This window comes from Ursus maritimus, unplaced genomic scaffold (assembly GCF_017311325.1).
Source record: "Ursus maritimus isolate PB19 unplaced genomic scaffold, ASM1731132v1 scaffold_35, whole genome shotgun sequence".
NCBI classification, from domain to species: Eukaryota; Metazoa; Chordata; class Mammalia; order Carnivora; family Ursidae; genus Ursus; species Ursus maritimus.
In genome coordinates, this window is record NW_024426119.1 from 23,614,999 (window position 1) to 23,632,838 (window position 17,840).

A 17,840-nucleotide genomic window follows, 5' to 3' on the forward strand; every position below is an offset into this window, starting at 1 on the left:
TATCTTCTGCCATTCCTGGCACTGAACTAGGCATATTAGAGATGATCAGATTTTATTTGATATTTGATTGACAGATTTATTGACTAGTAGAGACTGTAGCAGACACAATTGTTCTTTCAGTTTGTTGTTGTGTGCTTGGTAGATAGATGGCCTAAACATAATTACAATAGAATTCTGAAGGAAATACTTCTAAGGAATAGAATTCGGAGGGAAAGAATTCTAAGGAATAATCCTGGATGTTATATGATGCAATTTATAATTATAATGAAAACAGTTCCTATAGTATCTTACAACTTCATATAGATTAATATAAATTTGTGTTTTTCTCTTACTTTTACAATAAATAATAAAAAACTAAAAAAGAAAGATGTCCATGATATATTTAATTGAAAAATTAGATTACAAAATATCATGCATCGTATGATCCCTTTTTTCCAAAGAAAGTATGTATTTGTATATATGTATGTATATATGTGTAAAACACTATACAGCTATATCCCTATCTGTCCTTTACCTACCCAATATACTCTGGAGGTTATATACGGTGGTTTTGTCTGAGAGATGGAATTGTGGATTGTGTTTGCTTTGTTCTTTATGGCTCTTCATATTATCTGAAATTGTAATAGTGTTCATTCAATACTGTCATAATTGGGAAAAAAAGCCAAAAGATTTTTTAATGAGAAGAAAAAATATTCAGGGAGGAAAATAAGGAATTTCTGTCTAGACTAATTACTTCAGGACCCTTGAGGCCATCTTGCTTAACTGACTAGCCAATAATGTGTATCTTAACCCAGACTTGAAGGTAACCCCATTCTCAGAGTCTAAGGGAGGCAATGCATGGTAGAAAATTCTGTATAAGAGGAATGAATACATTTGTAGTATGCATTTGCTTAATATTAGGATTGGGGGAAACAGAGAATCCAAGAAAACTTACTGCCAAAGGTGCTGTCTCTAATCCTAATCTGGGCTACTTATGTCTAAGCCCATAGTTTGGGGAATGAAATATTAAAGTCATAAATTTGTACCATTCAGTTTTCTTGTTTTATGCTGTTGAGTTCAGTGGGAGTTCATGCAAAAACAACCCCAAAAAGTGTATCAAAAGAACAGGATCTAAGTGACAATAGCTATTAGAAAGAAATGACCTAAATGGCTATATTTAAACCTCTCAAATGTGTTTGGATTATTTCATAAACATGGATATATGATTTTCATGCATATCATGCATATGGCTTGTTTCAAATTTAATGTCACGAAACTGTTTTAGCCACTTTGAGTCCTGAGTTAATTTTGCCATCATAACTCTTTTAATATTAAAGCCATGCCCAGAAATCTACAGTTAAACCCTGTGATGGTTTCTCAGAAGATTACCACATTGATTACACTTCACTAATACATACGTCTTCTGCCCAAAGGAAGACAGACTGGGAATGTAATTTTGCTTGGGCTGACAGGCAAACTCACTCCACGTTTCATTTTTGTTGTATCGGTGCCATGTTTTGTTGGAAAAATTCATGTTCTATAACTAATTAAACCATGATGTGACTCTACTGCTTCTGAGAAATATTCTGGTGATATACCTAGGAATTGGTATTTCTTCTTCAATCAGCAAAATACATGTTGCACTTCTTTGAGCACTACTTGGTAGAAAGTTACTTGTTTGAATGAACAGAGTTCTCAAATGCAAATGGCTCCAGAACCAGGCAGGTAACATTAGTTGTGTGATCTGTGCTATATATGAGACATTAGGGAGTGGTGGAGCCTTTGGTGAAGGTGAACATCGTGATGTCCATAAACTCATACAGATTTTTAAAAACACTGTGCAGGCCAAACAAAATGCATCTCATTCCTCATTTCCAACTTCTAGTTACCCAGGCAAAATGTTTTAGTAGGTTAGGTTTCTGTCATAAACCATAACATTTTAGAGTACTAAGAAATCTTGGCAATGTTCTAATACACACTGGTGTAGCTGCCCAGGTTTTCCTACCTGGTGTCAACAAGTCTGATGGGCTGTCCCGTTCCCCTAATTTCTAATAAAACCCAGGTTTAGGGGTTGAGTGTCTTATAGATCACATGGGTAGTAAGGGATGGAGCTGGGGCTTAAAATAAATATTTCATGCACTTCCTCCCTTTCTCTGCTGTTGGCAGGGTGGTGCTGTCCCATAACTGCCCCTCCTGCACTGTCTTTGTCCCGTCCTAGAGGCAGCCTGTGGCTGACCCTATGTGTAACCAGTTTAGTGCAATAGACTGAGAACTAGGAATTTGAAGACCTGGGTTCTATGCTGGGTCTGTAACTAACTTGTCAAGTGGCTAGGGGTCAGATCACCCAACTGTGGGCAAAGGAGATGTCAGAGGCAAGACCTCGGGCCTGAGCCCAGCTCTCCAGGTTCCGAACTCAGTGCTCTTATATTGAAGTCAGGCTTGTCTTCTTTAAAACAAGATGCCATGGTTTCCTAACAGGTCCGTGTCATGTTTGAACACAGAGTGCCTTACGAGCATGCCATCTCTTTTCTTTCTAGAGCGCATACAAGCCACCGTGCACCCAGCTATGCTCTGCCGTGTTTGCGGTGGCACAGGGCTGTGAAAGCCATGGTCGCCTCAGCCACTAATGCATTTCTGCGTGCCAGCATTCCAGTAGACTGCCCTTCATTACATAGCTTGGGAAAACACAGGCCTTCTTTTGTTTTAGCATTTGTTATTTGTGTTCTGTGGTTAAGCACTGGGTGTTATGCCTACAAAAATGTATAGTTCCTCTTCAATAAAGGGAGTCACGTGTAGTTTTTCCCTTCCTAATAATTTTTTTCAAGAACGAGCTGGTGTTTTAAGAGCTAAGTTCCAGGAAGAGAAAGAAATGATCGCTATAGAGCATGGGCAGAGGTAAGAAAATACGTGAGCCCTGTCTTGTGAGGAGGGTTGGCCCGTGTGGAGGGAACGCAGTCGGAATTTAAGCCGAGCCCAAAAAACTGTCCCTTTTCTGCCTGGAGATGTTAGGAAGACAGTTTAGGGGGAAAAAAAATCCTAAGTAAATAGAATTTCAGCCAATACTTTCATGAACTTCACCCTTCTTTGGAATGTTTTTATTCTCTGGGGGGAAAACAGAGATTGAGTCATTTATACAGCGAGTGAGAACTTTACTAAAAAGGAAACCTCGGGAGATGGTTGCCCTTTGGTGCTTTCTTAAGAGCCAATTTATGAGCTCTGCCACATTGTCAGAGAAATGCTTTCTTCTGAGGAGCTTGTTCTCCAGCTTTCCTCATTATACGGGACAGTCAATTTTCATGACTGGTAGGGGGGCTCCTTGACATGGTTATCTGATGTGCAAGTCTGATTCTCCCACTAAACAGTGATTTTTCATGTCTGTTCTCCACCCCCTCCCCCACCTTAACTCCCTAAATTTCACACATAGCACTCTGACTTTATAAAGCTTTTTCTCTGATTCTGCAGACTGATTGCTAAGTGCATGATATCATTCTTGGAGCCAGGGCATGTAATCTCTGGGTTCCTTGGGTTTTTAAATGCAGGCTGTGCTTTTGGTCCTGGACAGCAGAAGGAGATGTTGAGCCAGAAGATAAGGGTGTGTGTGTGTGTGTGTGTGTGTGTGTGTGTGTGTGTGTTTAAGACTTTACATGTAAACAATTAGTGTTACATTTTCATATAATTAGAAAGCTAAGAGCTAAAATAGTTGGTTTTGTACAGTGAACATTCTCTTCTTTTTACATCATAAAACCATTTTAATAAATGTTTTCTATATAGGGTGAGCCTTTGGGGAACCATTTCATTTTGCTGTAAGCCAAAACATCCATTTTCTGGCCTCCCACTCCCCATTTGCTCCAGGGCGCTCATTTTGTGGTTTCGAGTTGTGGCCTAACATATCGGTGGCCGGCTTTGGCTCTCATCTTCAGGGAGCATTTGCCATGTTAGCTCTCTGGTTGTGGCTGAAAGTCCTAGAGTCATGTTAGCTTGCCCTATGTTACTTCAAAGCCTGTCATCTGAGGGTCCTCAGAGAGGAAATTTCCCCTCCATTAAAGGCATTGTCTTTCCATTTTGAAGAGGAGAGTAAAATGCCTCTTCTAAGTATGTTAAGTGACCATACAATCTTCCTCTTAAATAACAGAGATGGATGAGTGTGAGCAGGATTTTTCTACCACTAATTAGATCTGGGGCATTGGAAGGAGTTTCCATTGGAATGACCCTCTCCTCTTGGTGTCTGTATTTTCTTTCCCAGAAGATTTATTCTGTTGTTTGAGTACAATTTTCACTTAAAACAGTCCATGATATTCTAATGACTATGCCAGTTCAGTAAATGCCATCCTTTAGTTTTGTCACATTTTTAGAAAATGTGCTTCTTAAAAGACTGCTGTTTTAAGCCAGATCATATGACAGTGTTCTGGAAATTAATGAATTTATTTTATATATTGGTATTCTGGAATTCCTAGAAGATTTCATCAATTCTCTTTAGTCTTTCCCTTTTCAATATTTAACAATATTGCACGCCAGACCAGTGGTTCTGAAGTCAGTGAAGCTCAGGCCACCTTATATGCCAAATATATCGAGAGCCCCCACTTCCAGCCCAGCTCAAGATGGTAATTTAGATTTCAGGTAATTGTAAACGTTCAAAATGATTCTGTTTTCATTATGTTTACTTTCCTGCTTCCTGGAATTTGCAGATTTGCTCTGGTCTCCCCATCACAAGGAATCATCCAGCTTGCTTTACTGTAACTGAATCTTATGCCGTGGTGTATCTGTATAGTGACGGAATGAATTTACCTCTAGGCCAGTCTCTTGTTAGCGTAATAGGTATGCTCTGTATACTGGTTATGATTTGTTTCCCCCCCTCTCCTTCAAGAAAAGCAAAGGAAAATTTGTTTGGACAAAACAGAAGTTCTTCCAACGGCCATGTAGTTTTTGAAAAACAGCAGCTGGAGCTGGACTCAGTTGTAGAAGAAACCATAACGGGAGATTATGCCTTAGTCATAAATGGCCACAGTTTGGTGAGTTTGCTTAAGGCTTTTGTTCTTTCTTTTTCTTTATCCCAATAATTGTCTCTTTTGTGCTGTCATAATGAGATCTCCTTTTGTGTTTTCCAAACAAATGACACCACTAGAAAACAGGGCATACACAATGATTTCCTGTTTGCAAGGGGAAAGGCAACTTCTGATATATATTTCATACATTATTGCTTGAACCACCACAGTGACAGAGAGGATCCAAAGAAATACTGTGTTCACAGAATATCAATCTTGCCTAAACGACTGTAGACCATTTAGCAGTATTGTTTAAGTGCTTTTCTAAAGGCGAGTGTCACAGCTCCCTGTTATTTCATTAAAATAATGCAACTGTCGGACGTATTGCAATCATTGCTCTTGCCGATGTTTGTGATTCGGCAGAGCAGAACCCGATCTTCGTATAATTACCACACCAAATTATTGCCATTACGATACCTCTGGTGGCTTTTCTAAATAGCAGTATTTTACAGCCATGCCAAACAATTTGCTTTGATTAGGAAATCTGGTTCTTGTCGTAATAGAATAAACTTGCATTGTGCTTTTAATGTAGTTCAGGTTCCAAATCTTGAACAAATATCAAAACACTCTTCCGAGTTTCTAATTTAGAAAACAAAAGCTCTGATTGCACTCCAGTGAAATTATCATTTATATGCCCAAAGAGCTAATCTCACATCTTTCCCCAGCTTTGATGATCATTTTTCACTTTTGGAGTTTGGAAAATAAATGTATCTTCTTGTAGACAGTTTCTTAGAGGACAAAAGAAGTTGGATATGAGTATATTGCATTTTCCCCCTTGTGATCAGCTGTCTGCTAGCTCTTAGAGCTTAGAGCATTATCCAGCTGGATTCCAGACATAATGATGTGTTGCCTTCTACACCATGGAAAGTTACAGAGCTCAGCTGCAGGCCAAGCTCAGTCGAAAGTTTGTCCAGATGACACGAACTTCTCCCTCGCACAAATGAGCAGCAACTGAAAATTATAAGCCTGTCAGCTGGGACTTGGAGCTGGTGGCCTCCAAGCTGAATTGCCCAGGGACTACAATACGGAAAGGTTCCTGATGACTTGTACTTTGACTTTCCCTCAGGCTCAAAGAAGCGGGCGGTGTGGGGTGGGTTAGAATACTCAGGTGATAATGTATGATAGTTTTTCTTTGTCTCTAAAGCTGTTGAAAGAAAGAACTAAGATAGATGCTCTTCAAGAGCCCTTTCAGCTTCAAAGCCTGAAGCTTATGAAACCATGAAGTGTCATTTTTCATCTAAAGAGAATTGAACACATTTCTGCTGGTATGGTCAGAAGCGTTTTGTTTTTGTTTTTGTTTTTGCTTGTTTTTAAAGCGAATCATGATCCCAGTTTTCTTCAAATCTCAATGCTTTGCAGAATGGAATTGGGTCCTTCTTTATCAGAGTCCGAGTCTAGGTTTTCACTTGATGATAAAATGAGAGAGAGAAAAGGGGACCATTATAAGCAAGACGGTTACATGCTTTCTCTTTCAGAAAGGGCAATTATATTTGAGAAAGCTAGCTCACTATTTCCCGTAGGAATCATAGGTTTTTACGTAAGACTTTTCTACATCAGAGTCCTGTTTTATACTCATTCACCCATCCTTTCATTGATACCATTAACATTTATTACATGCCCAGGTCAAGATGATGGAGCCTGAGGATAAGAATGTGAATAGAACACTTTTTTGTTTTGTTTTGTTTAAGATTTTATTTATTTATTTGAGAGAGAGACAGACAAAAATAGTGACAGAGGTAGCGAGAGCAGGAGTGGGGAGGAGAGGGAGAAGCAGGCTCCCCACTGAGCAGGGAGCTGGACGCGGGGCTCCATCCCAGGACCCTGGGATCGTGACTTGAGCCAAGGGCAGATGTTTAACCGACTGAGCCACCCAGGCATCCCCTAGAACACGGTTCTTGTTTTAGGGATTGCCGTCTAGTGGGAGAGCTAATCTCACAGTGGTATGACAAATACTATGTAGAGGAATGAACACAGAGCTTTGAGAGCATAGAGACAGGCACATTTAGTTTCTTGTGTGAAAGTCAGGGAAGACTTCCTGGAGGAAGTGATGTTTCCAGGCACAGAAGCAGCAAGGACAAAGGCACAGAGTCAAAAAAAAGAACCTATCACATTATGGAAACAAGCAATTTGGCATGAGGAGAGTACAGAGTAAACTTAAAGGTGGTAGAAGACAGAACTCAAAAGGAATACAGGGGCCAGATTATGATGGGCTGTGAATATCTTGCTAGAGAGTCATTCAGAGACACCGATAACTCAAACTTTAGGTGGATTCCTGTTTCCTTTTAATGTGTTTATTAAATAATGTTTCTAGAAAACAAATTGCACAGTTAACTGCAAAGGATTGTGTTCTCTTTTTCAGTCATTTCTTGGCATACATAAAGATTGTGTGTATTTGGAGAGGAGCAAGGCTGGAATTGGTTGGAAAGCAGGTTGCATGTCCCCCCCTTTTGCACAGGGCTCTCTTGATCTCAGTCACTTTGTTTTTCAAGGGCTAATCTCCAGGTCATCTGCTTTTCATTTGCCCCACCATTAACAACCACAACAACAAACACTAAATATACAAAACAACAATGCAAAGGAAACAAAAGTTCCATCACGGAGAGCAAAGAAGTCCTTATCATTCTGTAGTTCATTCTCAACTTGGTGAGATGGTGGATGGGTTCTGTCTTTTGCTTTTCTTTCTTTTAGTGGATCCTGGAACTTTTCTGGCGTTGCATTGTGTCTCACCCGCGCAACATGGTAGTGTGCCAAGGAGGACACACAAGGGCACTGTGTCTTCTTATTTTTATTCTAAAATTCCTTGGCACTTAATAGGAGTTTAGTGCTCATTTCTTTAGTTGTTGTTTGTGTGACTCTGGGTCATCAATGACTTGTTGGAATGAATTAAACTATTTAGAAAAGAAATCAGTTGAGAAACAAGAAATCTTTCCAAATGACGTCTCTCATTGATTAGGTCTTGTTCTAATCTGGATTTTTTTTTTTCTTCTTAATAACATAGGCCCATGCCCTAGAAAGTGATGTCAAGAACGATCTCCTAGAACTCGCCTGCATGTGTAAGACTGTGGTTTGCTGCCGAGTCACCCCACTTCAGAAAGCCCAAGTAGTAGAGCTGGTGAAGAACTGCAGGAATGCTGTCACTTTAGCCATAGGCGATGGAGCCAATGATGTCAGCATGATCAAAAGTAAGAGGATATTCACTCAATAGGGTCTGCTGTAGATGGGGAGTCCTCGGGTTCAGCATTTGGCAAGATGCAATGGAGATTACATGGTAATTCAATTTTACCGCTGGTTCTAAAATGAATACTTCCTGGGTCTAATACATTCGGCATTATTAGCATTCATAGAAAAACCTTGGCCTTTAAATAAATCACCTGTGTGTTTTTAGGCTAGAAAAGGAAATCTGTCACCTTATATTAAATGGTAACTAGCTATGGTGGAAGGAATGAGCCCTGGATCCACAGTCCCGACATTTGGGGTTAGTTCCAGCTTTGCCACTTACAAATCGTAAAACCTTGCGCAAATTACTGAAATTCTCGGGCCAGTTTTCTCTTTTGGAAAACGAGGACAAATACCTAACTAATGGTGTTTCATAAGATAATATACGCGAAAAATTATAAATGCTATAGCTATAAGATTTCTATAGATAAATAATGACTTAAAAGTGATTGTATCTTTGTTTGGGGAATGAAAGTGCTCCTCTCTTCCTTTGTAGGTGCTCACATTGGCGTTGGCATCAGCGGCCAGGAAGGACTGCAGGCAGTCTTAGCCAGTGACTATTCATTTGCACAATTTAGATACCTCCAAAGGCTTCTCCTTGTTCATGGAAGGTGGTCCTATTTCCGAATGTGCAAATTCTTATGCTATTTCTTCTATAAGAATTTTGCATTCACACTTGTGCATTTCTGGTTTGGTTTCTTCTGTGGTTTCTCAGCCCAGGTTGGTAAAAAAGCACTTTGCTTTCTTTTATTAGATCCCGTGAATTGCAAATGACTATTCTTCATGGCTCTTTATTAATAAATAGCATTTTTATATGTCTCCTACAGATCACAGTATGACAATTATGCAACTTATAGTTGACTTGAGCTTGAAACACAAAAAGAATATACATTTAGCAGGAATTTTATTTTTATTTATATAGGTAACCAATGAATCTCCATCCTGTTTTTAAATTTTTATTGAAATATTTTCGTATGATGACAGATAAGCTTGATATGGAGCTTTCTTTCAGAACAGAAGCCTAAGAAACACTAACAAGAAATGTTGATTGTCTCTGGGAAGATGATCACAGACCTAACATATTGACTGTATATGGGCTGAGAGTAAATATGTTTTAAAATAGGGAGAAATAATTGATACCTTGACATCAAGGCTGTTTTGTCAGCATTTCATCAGATAAAAATTGATAAATAGATAATGGTGATACAATAGATAATATTGGTAACAAGGAAGAAAAATTAGCAATTCATAAATTAGGATTCTATTTTTCTGTCTACCCATATCCATTTTAAGATACCAGGAAAGTTTTGACCCTGGGTATCAATTGTGTAATGTCAGGCTAATAACATCTGAATATACTTTGAGTGAAAGAGAGAGAGAGAGAGAATGACATGGTAACCATAACTCTCATGAGAGATTTCTTCAATTGTTCTTCCTTCCTCTTGGATTTATTTTATTTTATTTTATTTTATTTTATTTTATTTATTTTTTTAAAGATTTTATTTATTCATTTGACAGAGAGAGAGACAGCCAGTGAGAGAGGGAACACAAGCAGGGGGAGTGGGAGAGAAAGAAGCAGGCTTCCAGTGGAAAAGCCTGATGTGGGGCTCGATCTCAGAACTCCAGGATCACGCCCTGAGCTGAAGGCAGACGCTTAACGACTGAGCCACCCAGGCGCCCCTCCTCTTGGATTTAATCAGTAGTTTCAATGATATGCATGAAGCTAATTCTTTCAGTCATTTTATTTCAGAACAATGGAGTATGAATTAAATTGTAATATTTTGTGTTATTTTAAATGTGCTAGGGGAGATTAGCGAATTGCTTTTGTAAGGAACATAGATTTTGTGCGTTCTTCCCTTTATCTGAGAAGTTGAGATTTCTTAAAATGAGGCACACCTATACCCATTCCTAATATTCTCTTTTAAGGATAACATGCCCAGAACTAAAAGCAGACTATGTTGATATTTTTGTTGACATATTTTGTAATCTCCAGACAGTGAAGTAAAGCATAAGTCTTGATTTTAGTTTCTCAGAAAGAAGTTTTCTTAGCAATAGTTCAGAGAAGGCTGAGGTGGGACTTACCTGCTCATAATCTCACCTTGTTCAACAAAAACAAATGTGAGAATGAGGCCTGTGCCTTCCCAGGCTGGGGACTTTGCCTCCACATATAAATGAAGCAAGGCTATTCACTAAGCAGTGCTTCCAAAAGACCCAGTTTTCAGAGTACAAAGACTTGAGGTTTTTGAAAAATTATGGAACTATTAAGGGATGCCTATACTCTCATTTAAACCTCTTAGGACACAGAAGAGTGGTCATTGATTTGTATTTACAGACACACAGAGCTTGGATGCAGGTTTACTGCCAGTGTTTTCTTTGTTAAACTGTGAAGTTGGAAACTAATGTTCAGTGACTTCTAACCTCTACATTTAGGTGATTTTCTGCTCTGCTTTCAAGATCTGATAAAACTGGTCAGAGTCAGATGTTAAGCAACTAGCTTTCCAATCCTCTCACCAGTATTTACCTTTTAAGAGAAAACAGCATGGGAGAGTAATGATTGTTCCAAAGACATGAGTACCTGATGCTTAAATGTCGTCGTAAGACCTATCACCAGTCTATGATTAGGTTTCTTAAATGTTTGATTCAACGTAGCATGTTTCTTCCCTCCCTCCCTCCTTTCCTCCCTCCCTCCCTTCATTCATTTATTACACTGAAATCTCTAGTTTGTTGCACCATCTTTACTAGACTACTGTCTGTCCTGACTGATCCTGTGTTCTTTCCTGTGCTGGTGAGTTGGGATGGACCAGTGGCTCTCAAGCTTTAATGTGAATGGGAATCACCTGGAGGGCTTTTAAAGCACAGCTCCTTGGTCCCCACCTGAGTTTCTGATTCAGTAAGTCTGAGATAGGGCCCAAGAATTTGCATTTCTAACAAGGTCACTGGGAGATGCTGATGTTGCAGGTGAGGGACCATACTTTGAGAACCACAGGGTTGGCCAACATAGAAGAAAATCCAAAGGTATGCTTCCTTGAACCCAGCGTCCAGAATGAACGCCAGTCTGCTGACTTTTTGTTTAGTCCATCTTTCCTGAGGCAGAGGAGGCGGTTGAGCAAGCAGCTTATCCCCCAAAATAGAATTTTTCCAGAGGGCTTAGAATCTCTTTACCCATGCTACCAAAGCCATTGCCCCTGAGGCTTATACGTGCACTAATACAGAGTCAAGATAAAAAGTGGTGTCTGTTTCAGGGTAGAGGATTGCTTTTCCCAATTTGCCTAGTCGATTATGCTTTATCTAGCTTAACCACAAGCTCCTTGAGGAAAGGAAGCACACCTGAATCATCTATACCATCCATAATCTTGAATGGCACCTGGTATATAGAAGCATCTGGTCATTTCATGTTGTTGGGTGTTCCTAGAACCCTTTCTTGTGCTTGAGGCAGATGCAGCAAGGAGGGTCACTCATACATGCCTCCAGTCACTCCTGCAGGTGGTCGTTTACTCTACCTACACCTGGGGCTGTCTCTGCAGGCTCTACATCCAGTCTGTGTAAATGTGTACAGCCTGACCAGCACTGTGGGAAAGGGGCTTGTGCCTTAAGATCTCAGTGTGATTGTGGCATCGATTTCAGAATGCAGAGTGATGTTTTTTGTATGTGTTGTATTATGTTAATTTGGTAGTTAATTGGACCACAAATGATGTATTTCTTAATTGTTTATATATTGCTCCCTTATAGGAAAAATACAGAGTCGATTTCCAGCCCAACTCACCAGCACAGGAAAGAACACAGAGGACCAGTCAGGACTGATAGTAGTCAAGTTTCCAGTTTTATTTTCTTTTACCTGGGTCTTGGTTGATTTAAATAGGGCAGAGCAAATCCCCTTTAGGTGGAAGAGCAATCACCACAAAAAACCAATTGAGCTACTGAGAAGGAGTCCTGGACTGTTATCTATTTTGTCTTAATTTTTACAATGATTTGATCAAATGGGATCCAGGCTTATACTTGCTGAACAGGATACCTTGGTCCTCCTATTTAAGACTTTTATTCATTGGATGAATATTAAGCCCATGGTATGTGTCAGACTATGGTGCCTGCTGGGGCTTGGCATGGTAAAGGATGTCTAAGGGATGCATTCTTAATGGACATGATGAATGGGCTCACAAATTTTATGAGCTATCCATACTGTGGAGAACTTAAGGTTCTCTTTATAGACCTGTCAGAGAAGTAGGTAAGCTTGTCAGGAAAGTGGTAGTTAGTAATTTGTCACCTTCTGTTGGAGAGGAAAGGCAGTAAGTCAATGACAATGCCCATGTAATGGCATCAATGTTATGGTGTCATCTTCTAGGTGAAACACATTATATTGTTGACACCAACAAGTAGGGATAAAACAAATTGCAGTTATAGCTAACACTTGTGTGGCACTTACTATGTGCCAGGCATTGTCCAAATGTTTTGCCTATATTAGCTCAATATTTACAATAACCATATGAAATAGGTTTTATAATCATGGTCTATATCGGCTATTTTAAAAATAGTTTTTAAAAAATTTAATTGTGGTTAAACCACACAAAACATAAAGTTTAATGTCCTAACCATTTTTAAGTGTACAATTCAATGGTGTTAAGTACATTCACATTGTTGTGCAGTGGATCTCCAGAACTTTTTTCATCTTGTAAAACTGACACTCTATGCCCTTTGAAAAACAACTCCCCATTTTTCCCTTCCTCCAGCCACTGGAAACCACTATGCTACTTTCTGTTTCTATGAATTTGACTGCAAAATTTGAAATGATCCATGTTCTGGTTCACTGATTCTTTCTTCTGCTTGCTTGAGTCTGTGATTGATGCCCTCTATTAAGTTCTTCAGGTCAGTCTGTATTCTTCAGGCTAGGATTTCTGTTTTGTTTTGATGATTTCTATTTCTTTGTTGAACTTCTCGTTTTGTTCATACATTGTTTTCCTAATTTTGTTTAATTGTGTGTTCTTATAGTTCACTGACCTTTAAGAAGATTGTTCTGAATTTTTTTGTTGGTCCATAATCTCCATTTCTTCATATTCAATTATTGGTGCTTTATTGGTTTCTTTTGGTAATGTTATTTTACCTGATTCTTCATGACCCTTGATTCTTTGAGTTGGTATCTGTGCATTTGAGTGTTGTCTGCTTCCAGACTTTACAGGTTTGCTTCAGCAGGGAAAGACATTCAGCTCCACTGGAGTACTGGATGGGTCGGGTGACAACACGTGTGGGCAGACAGGGCTTCCTACAGGGCAGGGCTATGGACTAAGATCTGCAATTGCTCATGGTTGAATAGGGTCTCAGGCTGTGCTCCCAAACCAGATGGTGCTACTGGCTAGACTATTCTCATGCAGGGTCATAGGCAGGGCTTTGTGATTGGGTGGGGCTTCAGCCTATGCCCTGTGATCAGGCAGAACCATAGCGTGTGCCCCCAAAGTTGGGCTGGGTCACTGTCTGAGCTCCCTCATCAGGTGGGACTGCAGGCTATGCTCCATGATTGGGTGGGCTCACTGGCAGGTTAGGGCTGCAGGCTATGTTTAATAATTGGGCAGTTCTGTAGGCTGAACTCTGCTGCAGGTTGAGGCTGTAGGCTGGGTTCCCTGGATGGGTGGTACCACAGACTGGGCTTTGAGGCTGCCCAGGGTCACTGTTCAGGGCCCCTGGTTTTGTGGGGCCAGAGGCAATACTTTATAAGGCAGGGCTGCTGGTTTGCGTTCCTGCATAACAGGAGTGTAGAATGGGCTCTGTGGCTACCTGGGGTCTCTGGTTGGGTGGGGTTGGAGGCTGTACTCAGCAGTTGGCTGAAGCTGTGAATTTTCTTCCCTGCTTAGGTAAGATCATAGAATGGGCTCCATGATAAATATAGCTCTTTGGCTGGGTACCCAAATCAGGCAGAACTGCCAACCAAGCTCCCTGACCAGACATAACCACTGACTTGGCTCTACAGATTGTCAGAACCCCCAGTAGAGATCTCTGCTCCAGTGCTGTTCCATGTAGGAGTGAGGTCCATTAAGATCTGAGTGCTGGTTGCTGTACACCTCATCTCCTATCTCCATCTCCATCTGATCCTCAGTGGTTGAGCCCTGCAGATTCCCCCGGTGATCCCCATGAGACAAGACCTGAGTAGGGCCCCTGGGAAGTGTCCTGCAATGCTGGGAGAGCTGGATGTATACATTGGCTTCTCCCTTTCTCACTGGAGAAACCACAGGCCCAAGGGGCCGTCTTGGTGAGGCACTATGCTGGCCTTGAGGAGGGGGATGTGGTCAGAGTGGAGCTCCTCCTCTCGCCCTTCGAATGTGGTCTTCTCAGTCTCATATTTAGCTTCCAGTCCTGGTTCTGGGATTTTCACAATGGTGTCCAGTCTGTAGGTCGTTGCTTGTTGGTATCCTTGTAAGGCACACTGAATCTGGGGATGACCTGCATTGCCATCTTGATGACATCACTCCAGAAGTTATTTATTTATTTTTTTCAGAGAGCCTTTATGTGGCTTCTGCCAGGTTTCTGGGGATACTGCCTACCTGAGACCTCTTTCTCTGTTGCAGGATTTTTTTGAATTTGAATTGCAAACTCTGGTGAATACCATTCCTCTTCCTTTGAGCTAGTGCCACGGTTCACATAGGCCATCCCTCTGAGTATAAAGATTCCTTACTTTTACACTAAGGATTCAGCCCTTTGCCGCCTTAGTTTTATAAGAATGTTAGATTCCCCATGTGGTCTAATCTTGGCATCAATACTGATGTCACAATAAATAGTGTGTTAGAGTCAATGAGATTTGGTATTATTACCCAAGCTCATTTGGCATGGAACCCCACTTTTCCAAGCAACATGCATAATGTCCTTAGAACAGATGCCATGCAGAATCCGCTTTGGGAAATCCTGGAATCGATGTCTCTACAGCAACAGTTGCAAAACCTGACATCACCCTGCTACTTATCCTGGTTCCAGTGTTTTGGAGGCAGGAAGATGTATGAAGGACAAAATGATGCTAAAAATACTATCCCCATAGGAATAAGCTATTTATATGTTTCTCCCTTTCAGAAACTTCTGTTTTTTAAATTAACTCTAGTCCAGGGGACAAAATAGCCTTCTTTCATATGCTGCAGTGGAGAGTTTACATCTAAACTTGTGTAGTCTTTTCTAGTATCCTCGGTTTTTTCCTGATTATAAAAATAATTATATGTGAATATGTATCACCTTTTATATATTGGAAACCATACTCTGTAGCTTCCTTGTTTCCAAAAAAAAAAAACTTACCACATTTTGAGGAAGACCTCTGGTTTTACATTCTTTAAAAAATGTTATTTTTCTTAATGGCATTCTGAAATATCGATTTAGTATAAATTATTGACTCTTCTGATTGTATGAACGTTTAAGTTGTTGATATTTTAAATTGATTAATTCTTCCTTGGCCATCACTGTGAGTCACACAACATTGTCAAATTGCTAGTAGGAATGAATACTTGTTTACTATCTTGGGAAGAGAAAAAAAAAATAACTAGGTCAAGTGTCCTACCCACCTGGAGCTCATTTTCTCATCTAGGAAGTAAAAAGGATAAATAAGTCCAACAGAAGACTATAATGGGAGTTAACATGAGAACATGGGAAAGGAAGAAATATATGAGGATCTGGGATGACTTCAGGGGCTTGATAAGTCCCAAGTGAGCCTGTGGATATTTTCAAAATTGAGTGGAGGTCTGAAGGTGTGAACTCCTGCTACCCTGCAGCGATTTAGGAGCTGGTTTGTGCAAATGTGTGAAACAGCAGAGGAGCAGGAGGAAAACCCTCCCCTCCTACCTGAACTCTTTTTTTTTTTTTTTATGTTAGTCACCATACAGTACATCCCTGGTTTTTCATGTAAAGTTCGATGATTCATTAGTTGCGTATAACACCCAGTGCACCATGCAATACGTGCCCTCCTTTTCAACTGACCTAAAGATTAGCTGAATTTGAAATCTCATTTCAATTTCTACAATTCCATTTAAAACCAACTCACTTAGAAGCCCTTCATAAAAACTGCATGACGTTGGCATTGGCGAGGTCTTACGTAACAGTATTGTGTACAGCAAGACATGTCTTACAGAACATGGCGTAACACTCTGACGATGAAGACTTTGGTGTTTCCCAGCCCCACCCACGTGTGTGCGCGCTGGTGTGCTAGCAGTCTGGGGACTGGCTGTGAGGGCAACATGGATGTGGAACTGGGAATAGTAGGGATTGTTGTTTCTTTTCCACTCCATCTTTCGTTAGAAGGTCCTGATTAGTAACAAGTGTAACTGACAAATCCTTTGGCTTTTTTTCTTAGCCCTGTTTTTCCAAAGACAATATGCTACAACTGAAAAGAAAATAGGATATTTGGGAGAGACACTGGTCTACAGATTATGAGAGTTTTTGAATAGGGGACATTTTTGCGGTGATGCTTTTTCTTCCACCACCACCCCCCCCCGAAATTGTTTAGCTGCCTTTGGCCTTCAAAGCCATCTGTTGGTGACAAGGTTTTCATAGCTCTTAAAGCCCATTAGATAACCACTTACTTCCAGTCTCTCTCTCTTTTTTAAAGATTTTATTTATTTATTCGACAGAGAGACAGCCAGCGAGAGAGGGAACAGAAGCAGGGGGAGTGGGAGAGGAAGAAGCAGGCTCACAGCGGAGGAGCCTGATGTGGGGCTCGATCCCACAACGCCGGGATCACGCCCTGAGCCAAAGGCAGACGCTTAACCGCTGTGCCACCCAGGCGCCCCTACTTCCAGTTTCTTAATGAAAGCAGGCCATCTGAGGTCTTTCTACCCCTGCCCTCCTTCCCCGAAGTTGCTTCAGTGCACTGAAAGCTCCACGGTGAAATGGAGCTGGTAGCAGTAGAAACTCTAGAGCCTGGACTCAGGAATGGCAAGCGTGTGTTTAGAGGCCCGATCTCCAGTCACTCGTCTGCCCCATCCTGACAGGACTGAGACTCGCACACACATCCCCTGACACACAACCTAGAGTCTTTGAATTCTCCTTCGTGTAACAAGAATAAACTGAGGGCCAGTTTAGCACCAAGTGCTCTCCAAAGTCACGCGAATGAACCAGAGGGATGCAGTTCCTGCCTTCAGGGAACTTACAGTCTGGAAACAGTTTTATTTTCATAAATGTGAAACTGATGTTAAGTAGGTACCTTTGGTAGAAAATAAGGATTCTTCTACCAAGAGTTTTTTTGAATTAAATTTGTCATGGATGAGCCGTGTCTTGGCACCAACCCTGTCTCATTCCAGCATGATTCGTAGCACATTGGTACTTCTTTCCTGCACCTCTCAACAGATTGCTTTGAAGTAATCCACTCTGTAGCTGAAAACATCTGATCAAATGTAAACAGATTGTGCTTTCTTAGACACAGTGTTGACTTTTAAAGACACCAGTTTAATTTCTTAATGAGGTGATATGTGCTTTTTCTTTACTACCTTGTCCTGTCTCTGGGGGCCTGGTGAGTTTTAAGCACCTCTTACTCCCTGATGATAGCTCCAGGAGATTCCGCCAATGCCCCATCCTGGTAGGTGGGCTGGGGCAGACGGGCAAGCCAATCCAGCTGTGGCATGCGAGGCTCCAAGGGGCTGGGGGATG

At 40.8% G+C, this 17,840-nt stretch overlaps 1 protein-coding gene across 1 annotated transcript in view; it reads left to right on the plus strand.

The window, feature by feature from the left end:
- Positions 1-17,840, plus strand: part of ATP8B4 (ATPase phospholipid transporting 8B4 (putative)) — a 208,033-nt gene that overhangs the window by 160,055 nt on the left and 30,138 nt on the right. Inside the window, 3 exon segments of the mRNA XM_008705952.2 lie at positions 4,844-4,988; positions 8,020-8,203; positions 8,734-8,957. Coding sequence (XP_008704174.2) covers positions 4,844-4,988; positions 8,020-8,203; positions 8,734-8,957 — 553 coding nt within the window.